The 17,688-nt window shown below is 35.5% G+C and overlaps 1 protein-coding gene across 6 annotated transcripts in view; it reads right to left on the minus strand.

Moving 5' to 3' along the window:
- The window catches only part of LOC136037190 (cartilage acidic protein 1-like), a 59,971-nt gene that overhangs the window by 9,983 nt on the left and 32,300 nt on the right, over positions 1–17,688 (minus strand). For all 6 annotated transcript variants that reach the window (XM_065719764.1, XM_065719770.1, XM_065719767.1 and 3 more), the window contains exons 5-7: positions 14,147–14,443; positions 6,457–6,666; positions 1,930–2,031 (exon numbers count right to left, since the gene is read on the minus strand). In XM_065719764.1, coding sequence (XP_065575836.1) covers positions 1,930–2,031; positions 6,457–6,666; positions 14,147–14,443 — 609 coding nt within the window. The remainder of the gene's footprint in view (positions 1–1,929; positions 2,032–6,456; positions 6,667–14,146; positions 14,444–17,688) is intronic.

Consider the following 17,688-nt stretch of genomic DNA (forward strand, 5'->3'; position numbering starts at 1 on the left):
TGAATATTCACTTACATGCTTTAATCTACTTCCAATGTTTGAACCTAGAATTTCAATCTTTTTTTCTAATGAAATTCGTCACACAGCAGGGTGACGAGCGACAGATTCACCAAACTGAGCTTAGAGGGTACTAGATAAAAGAAGCTTGCATTACTAACACAAAGAGCATTATAGCACAGCACAGTTGACCTGTAAAAAAGTAAAAATAATGCAGTCTCTCTCGGTAACACTACATAGAGTCTTGTACAAGAAACCAACCGAATTTCAATCTTTGGTCTTGCCCCAGTGCACTAGGTTAACTGGGAAATCAAAACAAAACTACAATTAATAAAATTCTTTTGAATCTAAGTATCGATAACTCATTTTCAGTGGTCATAATTTATGCGAGAGATACAAATGGAAAAGTAAAAATGGTAGTGAGTGTTTACTACTCCGGCATTATTTGAATATTTCATGTTAAAACAGTCTTCCCTATACTGTGACCAACAAGGAGAGATGAAATTCAAAAAAGGTTTTTGTGACTGGTTGTTGTAGATAAAGATATGTCTCTGGTTACTTCAATGAACAGAAAATTTAGAATTAAAAGTATATACCTTCTTAAAATTCCCAACGTTGAGAGACCAATTCTGGAAACCGATCGACTAAAATATACATACCTGAAAAGTGATAAAACCCATATATCCTCCTCCATTCCGGAATTCCAAGAAACGTGGTCCACCTTATCAAAGAAATATTCTCTAAATTTCGAAGTCGTGTAATGAATAGTGAAGGTTTCACTGACAGCTTGCAAACGTCCGCAGGAGTCCTTCAAGGATACATATTATCTCCAGAAATGTTTAATCTCTTCCTCACATCAGTTCTATCCCTGTTGGAAACAACTTGTGACACACACATACAGGGTGTCTTGAAATACAAGCTAGCTTATGCTGACAACATCGAAGAAATGGCTGAAACGCCCGTGGATCTACAAGTCGTTGCTAACAAAGTCCTTGAAGCGACTAGCTCTTGTAAAATGATCATAAATTTATCCAAAACAAAGACTATGTGCTGCACACGAAAGCTGCAGGATACATTTAAACCTGGCCTGAAAATTGACGGAGAAAGTATCCAATTGGTTGAAGAGTTCCCCTGCCTTGGCAGTCTAATCACCAATGACAATTGACGGCTCTTCCTCACGAATTCCAGTTTCAAAGCCCTTATGCCCATATGGCGAAGCAAGAATATATCTCTATGACTTAAGACACGACTTTTTGACACTTTGAATATCCCCATCGCAATATACTCATGTGAATCATAAACGTTGAAGGTAGATGACCATTGTAGAAACGTAGCGTTTGAAACTAAATGTCTCTGCTGCACTGCTGGTATTACCTACCTTGATCAAATCTCAAACGCCGAACTCCTTTAGCGCCTTAAAATCCAACCATCAATCCTCACCAAGATCCAACTGAGCAATTTTGGTGGCTCAATCACGTCAAAGGGATGAGGCAGTTCCGTCTCCCAAAAATCCTCTTTGAAGGTCGAAGTCACGGTTCTCGTCCTCATGGTTGTCCCCCAAGGAGGTGGAAGGAAAAATCGTACCGCATCGCCTTTCTTTTTTCGCCAAGCAGAACATAGTGAGGCATACAGAAGAAAAATTCCCGCCATTACAAAGAAAGAAGTCCTAAGACGATCTTCAAGGACAGATTCCAATTTGGCCAGCAGGATAATACTCATTCATAATATACCCTCCAATTACGCCTGTAAATTTGAACAAGACCCAGGTATTCTTGAAGACATGGAACTAAATAGCACAGCGAATAGTAACCCTTACCATAGTTAAACATTATAAAAGTAAACTACCGTCTTTAAAATGTCTATATAATCAGTATAATTACTAAAAGTAATTATAAAGTGTGTTTCTATGCTTTCGTTTAATAGTCTTCTTACCGGGTCCAACTTTGTAAATAGAAAGTGGTTGTCTAGCAGATTCCCCATGGGAAACGATGAGCTCCAGCTTTCCATCACCATCAAAATCTGTCACTGCACCACCTAGAATTGAAGAATATTTGATTCGAACGAACATTATGTTGGCAGGGACAAAGAAAACCAAATTGGTTCTCATGATAATTTATACCTTTTTAAGAGGAGTACCCACAGTTTTGTGCTCAAAAATCACAATTAACCAACTTAAATATTTTTTTGCCAAACTTCAGTACACTTTCAAACGCTCGTTCCATTTAAGCGCTACACGTCTTAGCAAGACAATCGCTTATAGATGGGTTCCAATATTTTTTTTTTATTCTCAATTGATGCTGTTTTTTTTTTTGTTTTTTTTAAACTGTTCAGTACATTTCGTTGGTGATAAACTTTGTTGCCCCCTTAATTTTGAATTGTGACACGAAGTCAGCTACTCAGCTTTTTACATTTTGTCTTTAATATGTCAAATAGCCTAATAGTATAGCCTACTATTATTCAAATACTTTACCAGGCAAAACAATTTCACGTCAAGTCAACCCATATTATAAAAAAAATAAAAAATAAAAATAAAACCATCGAATAAATATACGCGAAACCAAGTATATGGTAACTTGAGAATCGTAAATTATAACGATTTTAGGTGAAAATTTGTTAGATGGGTCAGGTACGTAGTCATCAGCTCCAAAAGGGGAATAGGGGCAGACTCTTTGCTCCTCCGACTTCCCCACTTTCTGGTTAGAAGACCTAAAAGACCTAAAATGCAGACCTAAAATGACACTTTTCTGAACAAAGAAAGTATTTCTTTCAACTTTTCACCATCGCTCTACCATTTTTTACAGGCTATCCCCCAGACCTGAATCACTCCATAGTCATGAATCTAAATAATTTGGGATTCTTCAATATCCCTGACTTAGAAAAAAGAAGAAATACAAGGAAAAAACGATTTATAGAAACTATTCTTGCAGAAATTATACAAAATTATGTTTATATCCAATTATATCCAAAATGGTTATAATCCAATTGGTAATTCCTGGATTCAAGGAGAAACAATCAGACAGGAAAAAGGCGAAAAGGCCTATTTCGACCGTTTTCTGGATAAATTACTGAAGACTTCGGCAATTTATCGGTAATTATCTGAAGACTACCGAAAATTTCGGTAGATAGGCAGTTGATGTTGAAACTGACTATGGAGACTCCTCGTAAACGCCGTTCATTTATTTTGTTTTTCTTTTAGTATTTACAAAGAGTGCTTCATTTAGTGCTCCTCAGCAATCTGGGTATTAAGTTATTATTTTCTTAATTTTGTTGTGCTTTTTCCTACAAGATTCCTGAAACAGCAAATGAGCCTTTAAAACACTTATCCCATTGAAGCCAAACGAAAATAATATTGGTGTGTTCAAATAAGGAAGTAGGGTTAGTCACTGGTTTAGCTACCACACGAAGAGCTAGTTTCACCAACTCTTTGCCTATTCTCTTTCCGCTCGAACCGATTATATCGTTGCCCAATGATAGAAGTGTACAAAGGGACCAGAATGGAACTAAGAAGTAATCACTTCCGATGGGTACCGACCAGAGGAGTCACCAGCCGAGATGTTTGGAGGGAGACAATAGACTTTACCGACTACCTGGCCATTTTTACCGACTGATTTGTGAGATATTACAATTAAAACTACTTCATAAAAAAAAATGCATCTGTGATTCTTCTTCAGGAAAAAAATTATACAGAATTTCACATTTTTGTAAATAAGAACTTGAATTCTCCACATTAGGATTGTCCAATATGCTGAATATAATAGCGTGATTTTTACTACAATCACTTACCTCTTTGGGGTTGTTTCCCCATTTATTGGTAATTAGACTAATTTTCTCAGACTCTGGCGCTTGATGTGTAGCATTAAACTTAATGGACTTATACATTTGGAATCAGCATTAAGACCAACTCTTTTGATGTATTAAGTGTCATCAAAATCCCTTTTCTTAGAGTTTTGGTTAATATTGACCGGAGTCGCTCCTTACTTAAAGTTCGTTACCACGAACCATTTGGTTCTCCACCATATATTGCATTTTGGAACATAGTATAATTTCCAAAATCCCTTCTTTGCTTCATTTTTTTTTCCTTAATTTTCTTTTGGCTGCGGAATTTTACCTGTAGGAAAAATATTCCAGAGTTGTATTGTCGGAGAGCGGAGATTTTTCAGGAGTAAATGGGACTTTCCAGGGGGAATACACCGGATACCATCTAAACAAGCCACAGAGAAAACTCTCCAGGTTCTTCACCTAGCCTATCTCAATTTGCTCAGGCATCCAGCCTTTGGAGTTGAAGGACAGACATCACCAGGTATCGTTACTACAGAGCAGCTTGAACTCAGATATTCCGTTTTGCTAGGAGAGTCTTATGGCCATATGTAGATAGATAAATTCATATAATCAGTCCTGTAGCTGCACAGTGGGCTATCTGTTTGGTAATAAGAGACTCACCTTCTGGAACCCGCTTCAGGATCTCTTCTTCCACCATCATTCTTAATGCCAAATTCTTAAAGTTCTTTAAAACACTTTAAAAAAGAGAGTTCTTTAAAAAAGAGAAATTTTTAAAAACGTATTAAAAAATTATATGCATTTCGTTACTTTTTACGAGTCAGACAATTTTTTCTTTTTTTCTGGGGGGGGGGGATATACGGAATATAGGAGGGTTGGACACTCATTTTTTAACGATCTAAATTATGATTATAATAATAAATAATTCCTCCTGTGCCATATGTGGCGCTTGGAGAAATACTAGTTCTATTTGGTAATAAGAGACCCTGAGTTGTGACTCACCTTCAGGGATCCGCTCCAGGGCCCAGAATTTGATAATTGCGATGAGATTATGCCAAAGCGCCCCCATAACAATCCAAAGAATAAAGAGAAGGAGATACATATAATCCAGAGGTCAACTGTCTGATTATCTATTTATCTCTCCATTCTTCGACGACATAAATGAAATCAAAATAACAAGCTTACATGGATTGACGTTTTCATAATTGCGTGTGGCCTTGGCCTACAGCCCTATCATGGCGTTAATTTTTCTCTTTTTTTTACCTTTTTTAATCAGTGACCACAAACACTCCTTTATATTAAAATAATTGTTTTGTTTATTATAACCCAGAATAAGATGATTACCAGCAGAAAGTTAGTTACCAGAATGCAATGCTAATGACACTTTCTTCTAAAATGTTTGTTTGATTTTCAGTAGCTGAAAAAAACTTAAAGAATAGGAAGTTTAGTAGTAGAATTAAGATTAGGACATCAGAAGTGACATGAATGAGAGTTGTCAAATATAGTTGTTTCGTGTTGGTGGTTCCAAAAATAGAAAAGAGATATATGAGATCTTCCCTAGAGGAATTGTCTAAATTTGTCATATTTACGTGTTAGTGACATTTCTGATTGTTTTCCTGCCTATTTTAGTTTCAATTTCGTAACGTAAAAGAGATGACGCTTCTTAGATAACAGTTGGCAAATAATTCACAGACCTTTTATAGAATGAAAAGCTTACGCTCTCCTTTGGATTCTTTGTATCAATTAAAAGTTAACTTTTTACCATTATTATTTCAGAAAAACTACTCAAACACAAGGGTTAGTGAATTTGAATGTTGCTCCTTACTTTCAATTAATTTTTTTCATTAACTTAATCTAAGAAAGAAAAACCACAGGGAACTATACAGCAGAGTCACTCAAATATGGCATCATAACCCTGAAAATCAGCTTTTCAAAAGATAAGTGTATTGTATTAAATTGTCAAAAAATACGTGTGTCACATCATCTTGTATGTGATAATACAATTTTGTCAAAGATTGTATTTTACTTTGACATTACCTTTTGTTAATTACAACATACACTAGATATAAAAATTCCATTTCAAATGAGCCCTTAAACATCTCTATGTTTTAGCGGCCCACTAAGGCGACTAAAAAAGAAAAAAAAAAGGAGACATCACAGAAATCCATGGAAAAGTGTTTTCACTTGTTACTCAAGATGGGGGACTGTAATTCTCCTAAATGGCGTTTTCGGCTAGGGTGATTCCAACGGTGCAGTTTTTTCATTTTGATCTAACACCGTTTGGTGGGGTTTCAGGCTATTTATCAACATTCCCGCAAATTTGATTTCCCAACGAACTTGTATCATCAAGATTCATCGAAATAATAGTTACCATTCCTGAATAAGGTCCAAGCAGCGCCTCTTCCTCTCTTGGCAGTTTTTTTAAGCGTTTCAAAATTCCAGTTACTGTGGGCTACAGTTAGCTTTTTACAAAGTTATCCCTAAGGGGGAGCCATCATTAATTCGTACTGATCTGCTATTTCATTGCAGCATGGTTAAGGATTTGTTGCAGTGTTTTTCGTTTACACTGTTAGTTAGTGACAAATTGAAACTAAAAAAAATAAAGTAAGAACAAAATGGTCATCTTTAACTACAAAAATATGTGGGACAAAAAAAAAAGAATGAGAAACAAATTTAACTCACCAGTTCCTCTGCCTTGGGGTTCTGAAGCATCACCGATGTCTAATTCTACAATTGATGGATCTGCATTTGCCCTTGGTTCAATTTTGAAGATTCGATTTGGAGCCGCTCCACGGTAGGCTATGTTGTTGAAAAATACCTCGAGCAAACCATCGTTGTCAAAGTCTGCAGCAATCACAGTTCTTATGGGAGACGGGTCCTCAAGAGGTGTACCTGTGGATAAAAGATTGTGGAAGAAGGAAACTGGCATCAGCAATAACAACGATAAGCCGCTGTTTCAGAAATTATCTTTCTTAGCATAAAAAAGGTTGAAACAAGTTTTCAACAAAGTACAAAGTTCCAGGATTTACTTTTTCTATTGGATCAGCCTGTCACATGACAACTTTTTTTTAGAGAGAGAGAGAAAGATGGGTTTATTTATTTATTTTCTTTATTTCCCTCAAAAAATGAGGAGTACGCTACAATATAATATAAAGAAAAAACAAATGATAACACTTACAATCAAAACCTATCAAATATTGATCCAACACTTAAAAAAAAAAAAAAAAAAAAAAAAAAAAAAAAAAAAAAAAAAAAAAAAAAAAAAAAAAAAAAAACACACTTGCTAAATAGATTAGCCTATAAATCATGAAGAGCCAGAACTGTTACTAAAAAACGAAAATAAATTGTGGCCTAAAAGGTTAATTTTCGCCCTATCTTCAAATGTTTTATATTTTTTCTTTATACAGACTACAGGATCCTTCACATTAAGCTTTAAAACAATCTCAGTGTTTCTAAAAGAAAGGGGGAAACCAAGTAAAATTTTACAAAATTTTAAAATAAGAAACTTTAATGGGCGAAAGATCAGAAGGTCTGAAATTTCGGAAGAGGAGGGACGGGAACAATACGTGAGGCAGAGCAACAGCGCTATACATACGACCAAGGACGTCCCGACGGTAAAGACCCCGAAAACGAATTAAAAGACCAAATGCCTTGCGTAGTTTCATCTGAACATGCTGAACCAGGACTGTTTTGAAATCTCTTTTCGAAGCAGCATAAGGTAATCCCAAATAAGTGACTATTGGCGACGACTGAAAAATAACACCATTGCCGCAATCGAGAGTCGCCCTGACATTATCCTCTAAACAATTTACAACAAAAAATTGACATTTTTCAAAACTGATAGAAAGGCCCAAACCTTTTAAACAATTAATTAAAATATTAAAATTAGAAACAAGACTAGACTTGGACCGGCTTAGAAGGATAATGTCATCAGCATATGCAATGTAAGACAGATTTCGAGATAATGAAACAAACGAGCAGGAAAGAGAATTAAGGGCAGTAGCTAAACAAGAATTGAATATATAAAGAGAAATAATTCCTCCTTGTCTAATTCCTCTACCCACTTGAATTAATTTGGACTGAGATGAAGACGAACTCGGACAGATACGGATCTTTAAACCAGAATACCAAGAGCGAAGGACTCGTATGACAGCTAGGGGCAATCCAGCATGGATTAAAGTGAGCAGAGCGGATGCATGAGAAATGTCATCAAAGGCCCCTTTGATATCAATCAAGAGGGCGTATAGCGGTTGACCAGAGATTCTTGCTTCTTCAATAACTTTGCTGAAAGATGCATGGGCATGGTCACATCCCAAACCTTTCTTGAAACCAACTTGATTAGAACCAGTGTCAAGAATTTCAAGAAGATCCTTCAAACACAACTCAAACACTTTCCCAATCATAGAACCCCTAGTAATGGGCCTCCAGGAACTACAAGATGACAAGTCTTTTTTCCCGCTCTTAGGAATAGGCGTAACTAAGCCAATATAGAATGACGATGGTACTAAACCAGTAGTAAGTAAAAGGTTGAAAAATGCCAGTAGAGTAATAAGAAAAGAAGAAGGAGCAAGTTTGAGGTGATTAGCAAAGCCATCATGATCCTTAGCCGACTGCGCCTTTAACGTTTTGATTGATCCGCGTAACATATCCTCAGAAATCCTGTAATCAGTTGAAAAATTCTTCAACCTTTCATCTAATTGCAACACAACACTGTTAGAATCGTACGAAGTCGACAACTTAGAAAAATAATTTTCCCACTCTTTTAGCGATGGTGTGGAATTAGTATCAGGCATGTTAGTCCGCCTATTGCCTCGGAGAACATTCCAAAGGAGATTCTTATCCTTGTCGTTATCAATGTTTGAAGAAGCTTCTTCTATGACCAGTTTATTATGACGACGGAGCTCCGCTTGGAATTCAGCCTTTCTCTTTTTCATTAGCAAAAAAACAGGATGCGAGTCTCTTGGCTTACCGAGGGTCCGCCATTCCCAATACGCTTGTTTAGCCGCCTTATTAGAATTTACCAAAAAAGGATTGAGGCTCCAAAAAGATTTCTGCGCGCCCAATCTTATCCTATTAGTAGGAAAAACTGCCGCAGCACCATACTTTAAGCAATGGATTAATTCAAAATAAAGACAATTAATAGTCAAAGAGGGATTACTATCCATTGAATCCAAACTATCAGGGATATAAACTTTATCAATTAAAGTCCCAACTCTTTCTTGGTAAAGTGGTCTAAAATTTGGATTCCAATCAACCCGATCAAAAAATTTAGGAAGCTTATTACCAGAAAAACGAACTGGGGAAGGACGAGAAGCCAAAGGGGGTAAAAGGAACTGAAGCGGCATGTGGTCACTAACGGGGAAATCTTCGAGTACAGTAACCACAGGCAAAGGATCACTTGGGTTAGAAGAAAAAACATGATCAATATTAGTTGTACTACCACTCCAATGAATATAAGTAAAACCCTGGGACTTCGGTAAAACAGAAAAATTAGGAAGACAAGAAGATAAAATTGTACCCCTTTCATTTGCTATATTTGGATCACAGTTAAAATCACCTAAAATATAAGTACGCAAATTTGACTGTAAACTAGAGACAAAACGACTAAGATTAAAACAGCATTGAGTAAATGCATCAAAAGAAATATCATCATGGTAATCAGTCGGAAAATAACAATTAATTAAAACTACGTTTGAAAAACTACAAGCTAAAAAATTTGTATCAATTGCTAGAATAGCTGCATTAAGAGACTTGGGTAAAATAGTAGCTAAACCACCGGAGGGACGTCCACCAGTCGGTGTAGCGGGAACAGCAAAAATGTCATGCTCAGTAGACAGACTAGAAAGCAGATTCAACGAATGATCAAGGAGGTGGTGTTCCTGAAGACATAATACCGATGATTTTTCATTCAAAAAACTATGAAGTACAGGTAATTTCCCTAACACACCATTTGAATTAAAGGACGTAATACGAAGTAATACATTCATTTACAAAACTTCTTTAAAATCGGACACCTAAAGCTGTAAACTGGATGATCATTCGAGCCACAACTGGCGCATTTAACTGGCGCTTGACATGGGGAGTCTTTAGTCGAAATGTGATTACCGCTACATCGGGCACATTTGAAACATTCAGATTTACACTGATTTTGAACATGGTTAAAAATTTGACATTTAAAACAACACCTAGGCTGAATACGATCACGTTCCACTCGGAAAAGCTCATAACCGAATTTGATGCCATGTTTGATGTAAAAATGCAGGTATTCTTCTGTTTGAAAAATAACTCTTACAGTTTGCAATTTTCCTAGCCGGTTAAACTCGATTATACCCGGAAAGTCCAATGGGTAGGCACTAACATCAAAATCAATGTCCACACTCCTGATAATTCCAAAAAATCGCCGAGGCTCGGAAGTTATTATGCTTTCAGGAAAATTAACCTTTAGATCACAACTGAGCTTCGATGCATCTTGACATGGTACCGATACCATAACACTATCCTTAGTCCCTTTAACATAACGAATATTTGCAAACCCTGTCTTATCAAATTCTTTCTTGCGGCAGACAGGATCCTTCAGTAGGAGAGTGGGTGGGTTTTTTATCACTATGGTCTCTAATGGGACAGTCTTTAGTGGGAGAGGCGGCCATTCATGGTGGGGCACAGTGGGGGGATTGAGATCAAGATCATTGCCAGGCGTTATTTTTTTCTCTAAATTAGATTCGATACGCTCAATAGAAGAAAGTGTTTTTTCAAGCTTTCGGGAATAGTCATAAACAAGTTTATCAAGCTGGACGCTGATGTCAGGCTTTAATACTGGACATTCATTAAAGCTCCGTGGGACGATTACAGGCCATATGAACTGTTTCGAATCAAGTTCTATGATAACACGCATTATGTCCGAGGCAGTAGTCTTTTCAGCTGTTTTTCCTCTCCTTTCTTGCAATCTACCAGCTTTACGACACAGACATGCGAGCAGCGTTTTTGCTACATTCAACTCCTCTAAACGATAGAATCCTGCCATTGCGTTTGATATTTCATCAACACTTATTCCTGCTTTCAACGAATCAAGAGCGAAGAATAATATCGAATTAACTACGACATGTGAAATTCCTGTCTCTGACACAAAAGTCTTATCAAAATCGCATGCATTGACTGGCTGGCTTGTGACGTCAGATATATTGTCACTTGCAATTACTTCAGTGGATGTTTATTTGGTCTTGAAATAGACTGGATTGACAGGTCCACGCTTCGACTGCATGAATTTTCAGCTACAGAATTAGTATTAGCGGGAATGGATTTTTGACTGCTGATTATCGGGGATATACAGGGATTATTATTAGAGATGCAAGATTCATGTACTTCATCGTTATTTGAACAAATTAAGCAAATCCAATTCGGTTTTTCTTTACGCTCAATTGGGGAAATGCCTGCACACTGTGGGTGAAACATCTCGAGACATTTTGTGCATTGCAGGGTGATCCCCTTGCCACAAGATCGACCACAACCAGGACAAATAAATATTGACATTTCTCACTCCTTAGTTCTGGGGTTAAATAAGCAAGGCCAAAAAAACAAAATCGCCTTTAGCGCTCCATTAAGCTTATAATGCAATAGAATCCTTTATGTAGGTCAATAAGTATAGTAGGGATTATGCGTCACTATAATCCCTATTGCGAAATTTTGAGTTTCTTCACATAAAACTTACTGAATTAATAATGTCCATGCAATATCCAATTTAGATGTTGACACTTCGAACTCTGAATTGATACTGACAAAACAAAACAAGCAAATGGCCCGAAGCAAAGCTTGTTTGGGCTTACAACCCCAATACACATACAAATAAAAACAATACGAAAAAAAGAAGAAAAAAAAGAAAAAAGAAAAGGAAAGGAAAAGAAAAAAGAAAAGAAAAGAAGAAAAAAAAATTCAATTACCCTGCATTTCAATCGATACGGAATTACATTTCAAAAAAGACAAAACAAAAAGAAACTAAAACCACTTGACCAGTATCGCCTAAAACAAAACCAACACCATGGCTCCACTTGAGGTCCACTCAACTATCAAAACCATAAATATTAAGGCAAAATAGCTTTAATTCCCACCGAAATTCAAGAAAATTATCCATGTTTCTCAAAGTTATAGGTAAACAATTCCATACGTGGGGTCCTAGATGCCGAATGGAAAATTGAGATCTACGGGTAATAGCGAGCGGACGACAAATTATATCGGACTGTCTTGTAGGATGTGTATGAATATCACTTCCTAATTCAAACATACTTTTAAAACATATTGGTAAACAATTTTGAAAATATTTATATATAAACAGGCTTCGATAAAAAATAATAAGTCCTGCTAAAGGCAAGATTTTGCAATCTATATACCTCTTTTGTACCGAGTCTTTAAAACCCACACCACATAACACTCGAAGCGCTTTATTCTGCAAAACTCGAATATGATGGAGATGAGAAGGAAATGTACTACCCCAAACAATACAACAATATAGCAGATAAGGATGAATTAAGGAATAATACAGTGTTCTTAAAATATCTCTTGGGAAAATATACTTCAACTTTCTAAAAATGCCAACATTCCTAGCGAGTTTAAGACTAATATAATCTGTATGTCCTCTAAAACTGAGACATTTATCAATCAAGTTTCCAGGATTTACTTTTTCTATTGGATCAGCCTGTCACATGACAACTGACCGCCGGACCAAGGTTTTTGTTCGTTTTAAGAGGACTTAAATAACATTCCACCTCCCAACAAAGAGCAAGAAAAATTTACTGAAAACGATTTTTTCTTACTGGCCTACTGGTCTGTTGGTGTTCTTTTTTTTTCATTCTATAGCTCGGTTGGAAATCCCTCCTGTCTGTACTTATTCCCCATTCTCTTCCTTCTATTTTCCTTTAACTTTCTAGCTAATTTTCTTCATTTTCATCATTTTTTTTACAGTAGCTGGGCTTATGGTTAGTATTTGGTTTCTCACAGCCTATCAAACTCTGCTTTCTGCTGAGTTATAGAATAGTACTATATTATAAAGCAAACTCTCAAAACATAAAAACTGCCCAACTTGTTGCCTCCAGTCAGCTAGCCTACATTGTATACAAAAAAAAAAAAAAAAAAAAAAAAAAAAAAAAAAAAAAAAAAAAAAAAAAAAAAAAACATAGGTACATAAGTGAAATATTAAAACATTGCCTACAGCGATGAACCAAACTGGCCTGTCAAATAAAATGAATACAATGAATAAAAATGAGTACTTAAGTACACAAACATAAGTACATAAGTAAAATGTGAGTAAAATAAGTAAATGTAAGTAATATAAATAAAATGTGAATAAATAAGTAAATGTAAGTGATATAAGCAAAATGAATAAAAATGAGGGCATAAGTAAAACACAAGTACATTGTAAAAAACATACAGCGATGAGTCTAACTGGCCTGTCAAATAAAAATAAAAAAGAAAAAAAAACTAACATATTAAAAATACATTAACATATTAAAAATACACATTAACAAATTAACGTGATGAATTACAAATTTCATTTATTTATGATTTCAACAAACCCTGGCATAAAGCTCTTTTTGTAACGCTCAGTTCTTGCATTAATAAGATTTAAAACCAGGATTTTTTGTGCTTTTGATCAGGGTAAACGGGGCTTTGGAGTGCAAAAAGGGGCTGGGAGTATACACTGAAAGCGTGGGTTACGACGCAGATTATTTCCAAAATGTGTACAAAGAGTAACACGTCGGGCTGCCAAGGTAGGGATGCGGAATTCTTTTAATTCCTGAGTATGTAACTGTGTGTGTGTGTTTGTTTTATAGTGATGATGCATGTTTGTCTAATGCACTACTGTTAACATGCATAAGAAAAGAAGAAAACCTATCGGATTGACTGTGACACAAAACAAGACCTTGTACTACGTTAGTATTAGAGTTACTCCTGCTCTACTATTTGTCCTTTACTAGGTTGCAGCCACCCCTACCAACCTAATAGCGAACATAAATATTCAACTTAACATAAATTAGGGCACACCACGACTGCCAGCGAAAATCTAACGATGCGGAAAAAATTCACCGGTGAAAAATTTCAACTTTAAAAAAAATTCCCAAGATACTAAGTAGGTATAATATATGAGCATTTGATATAGATAAAAATGACACACGTTCATACATTTGATATACGTTCAAATGGAACATATACTGCCGAAAAATCATTTAATTTTCATAAAGCAAGTAGAACACAAACTTCTTCGTCAAACCTCACACAAACAAAACTTTTTCAGTTCTGTTCAAGCATTTTCTCACAAAAACTGTAAATAGAAAACAGCTTTGCTTTTAATGATATTGTTATTTTTATTACTATAAATATTTACCTTCGGCAACATTCCTGAATTTTTTTACTCCTTGAACATCTTCCTGTATAAACAATCTATGAGGACCGTTCCAATTTCCATAGACGATATCAACATTTCCATCTTCATTAAAATCAGCCAGTGCAAGTCCTCGTCCATGATTATTAGAGTCGTTTATTCCGCTCAAACCAGCAACATCCTGAAACGTGCCATCTCCCCTATTTTTGAAAAGAAAATTGGGACCATTTTCATTGTCGCAAAAGATATCCGAACGTCCGTTGTCGTTTAGTATAGGGCCAATTGTTACACCTCGACCACCTGTAAATAATAATACATAAAAGATATAGCCCATGGCCCAATTATCTTTGCAGGAATTAATATGCAGCTAGTACCCTAATGCAGTTCCTACATATGGTCAATGGTAATACGACGACGTAAAAGTAATTTACTACCGTAGCTTATCATAATGGTAAATTGATAAACTGTAGGCAAAGAGTCTCCCAGGCAGAAAAAAATGGTACTTACCCTGAAAAAGGATTACTGTTTTCATTCTTTTTTTAGTAACCTATGGGGGGTTATTTCTGTCTTGCTACGCATATAACATGTGTAGCTAGCTGTATTTGCGTCCTATCTGTTTCTGCGATGGGCACATTTTAGAAAAGAACACATAAAATGGACTAATTATACAGAGCAAAAAAATCTGAGACAACATTGTAAATCTCTTGAGATTGTTGTAGGGAGACAGAGGCACAATGTTTATCCCTCAAACAATATAACTTGTGAAAGTAATTAAGTAGAAGGTTGGCACCAGGGATTATGGCACCAGGGCACCAGACGATGGTGGATATGGAAGGCAGGGCACCAGACGATGGTGCTGAACTGAAATAAGATGATCGAGAAAGTCGTGGACATATATGGCGGGGGACACACAAACCATTTTTTGAGAATTAAACGGCACTTGACAGCATGATATATCCCATTCTGATATCAAAAATCCCGTCATTTTTGTGCGATTACTACATTATTTATAAATGACTTACTGAAAGACAGTTTTATCATCAAGTAGAAATCAATCTTCCCATAGTAGATTATTTTTAACTCTTATTTGGAAAATACGAAACTTAAAAAAAAACCTTTAAACGTGCTCATAAAAATGCAGTAAGAATAAATTTTTTCTGTAATGTTTGTCGACTCTTTTTGGCTCAGTTATATAACACCTCTCCAGTAGAGTCTACAAGGCCCAAAAGAATTCAACTTGAGCCAAAAACAACCTCAGATATATTGTAACTGATTTTCTTATAGCTTACAATAAGAAATACAAAATAATGATTATAAAAAGAATGATAGCAATTTTTTCACATAACTAAGGTAATAATGAATGCCTACAAACTTCCTTTAAATTCCCCAAACCTTTTTTTTTATTGATTATTACATTGGTTAGGCACATGCCATAGCATTACATCGTATGTCTTTTCGTTTATTTATTAGAAAAAAAGTATATTATTAAAGTATGCCTGTAATAAAGAGCGAAGAAGGTTTTATGCATCATTTACCCATTTTTGGCCTTTCACCAAGCCTCTCTGTAGGGAAAGGGTTGTCATAAAAGCTTCGAAAGAGATTCTTTCGATTGAAAACTGAAAGTTCTAGAGCCGCTTTTAAGAGCCAAAGTGATTGGAGGCCGACCAATCCCCTCGCAAACCCTTTTATGTCTTTTATTTCCTGTCCTCCCCCAAAGACAACCGATCAAAATTTTTAGACAGCCATCTTGTTCAGCATATTTGACGGGTCAAGAACTATTCCTCTGGCGATGATATGATCCCCACGACAACAATCGGGGTAAAGGCTGTAAGTTATGTAATTTGCCCGTTGTTTACATAGAGGATTTTTTATAGGGTGATGTTGAACTAGATTAAAACACAGTATATGCATGCAGGTTGTTAAAGGGCGTATCAGCAATATCTCAGGAACGGCTTAGAATATTAAGCTAAAACTTTCAGGGCATTTTGAGGGGGATGTTGAGCTAACCAAAAGGTTGTCAATTCAAAATGAACACAAATTAATTTAAACAAACTTTTACCACCAAACAAGTTCTTCATTGAAAAATAAAGAGCTGCATTAAACTTCAGACTATCGGATATACGTCAAATAGTAACTCAATTGTAAAACAAGCATTAAACCTTATCAACAAACAAGTGAACCCAAAACAAACTCAAATTACAATAAATAGTCAAATTAAACTTAAAAACGAAGCAACTACAACAAACACAAGTGGGATTAAGGCCCCTATATCTTGTTTACGACCTGAACGTCATTTGCACTTTACTGAAAATTACTATATTTTAAGCGTTTTCTTTTTTATAACGTTAGTATATGTAAAATTGCAGATATTTTCAGAAGCGAATGTCAATATAAAAAACTATCAATCTGCATCTTCTTAAATGTTTTCATTAATCTAGATAATATGATTTTCCTTCTTTCCTTCTGTTGATGGTGTGACATATAAAAACAGTTCGAAATAAGAATTGCTTTCAGTAAAAAGTGACATTCTGGTCTTTATAAGGCATAGGAGGGGGGGGGGGGTAGCCATGCTTGTTTTTGTGGTATTTTATGTTCGTTTTAAGTTTAAATTGATTACTTATTGTGGTTTAAGTTCATTTCGGGTTTCAATTATGTATTGACAACGATTTATGTTGGTTCTACACTTGAGTTATTATTTGACTTTATTTCCGCTCGCCCTGAGGGTAGCTTTTTAATTTTTCTTTAAAGAACTTCCTTTGTGGAAAAAGTTTTTTAAATTAATTATTTCAAAAAAGTCATACCCAAGAGTTGGATTCCGTATAAAATAGGGACAAGGAGACGATATTTTTTTAGGAATAAATTACTGAATTTACTGACCCATTATTGCCTATTTCATGAAACCTTATTATTTCACAATAGACCATTTTATCTCAAGTTAGTCACATCTGATTGAGATAAAAGACAAAAGCACATATACAGACGATCTTATATTTTTAACAAAAAATATATACCCGTCATTCCTGCTAGACATTAAATAAATAAAAAACAATTTTTTTCAACTGAAAGTAATGAGCGACATTAAAACTTAAAACAAACAGAAATAATTCCGTATATGAAAGGGATTGTCCCCTCCTCGATGCCCCGCTCTTTACACTAAGGTTTGACTCTTTCTCACAACTCTACTTTTTAAACAATAAAAAACTTTAGCGTAAAGAGCGAGGCGTCGAGGAGGGGACAACCTCTTTCATATACGGAGTAATTTCTTTTAGTTTTAATGTTACTCCTTACTTTCAGTTGAAAAAACTTGCTTTTTTTTTATTTAATTTCTGAACAGTTTTGAATACATGTTTTGATTCTGGCTCACCGTACATGAATAAATTAAAACGAAATTTGCCTATTAACTTTTTTTGGCTAAATGGCTTTCTCATAGTTTTGGTCGGATGATTTTTATTAAAAAGGGGGTGGGGAAGGAGGCCTAGTTGCCCTCCCATTTTTGGTTACTTAAAAAGGCAACTAGTACTTTTTATTTTTTTACGATCGTTTTT

The sequence above is a fragment of the Artemia franciscana genome, chromosome 16 (assembly GCF_032884065.1).
Source record: "Artemia franciscana chromosome 16, ASM3288406v1, whole genome shotgun sequence".
Lineage (NCBI taxonomy): Eukaryota > Metazoa > Arthropoda > Branchiopoda > Anostraca > Artemiidae > Artemia > Artemia franciscana.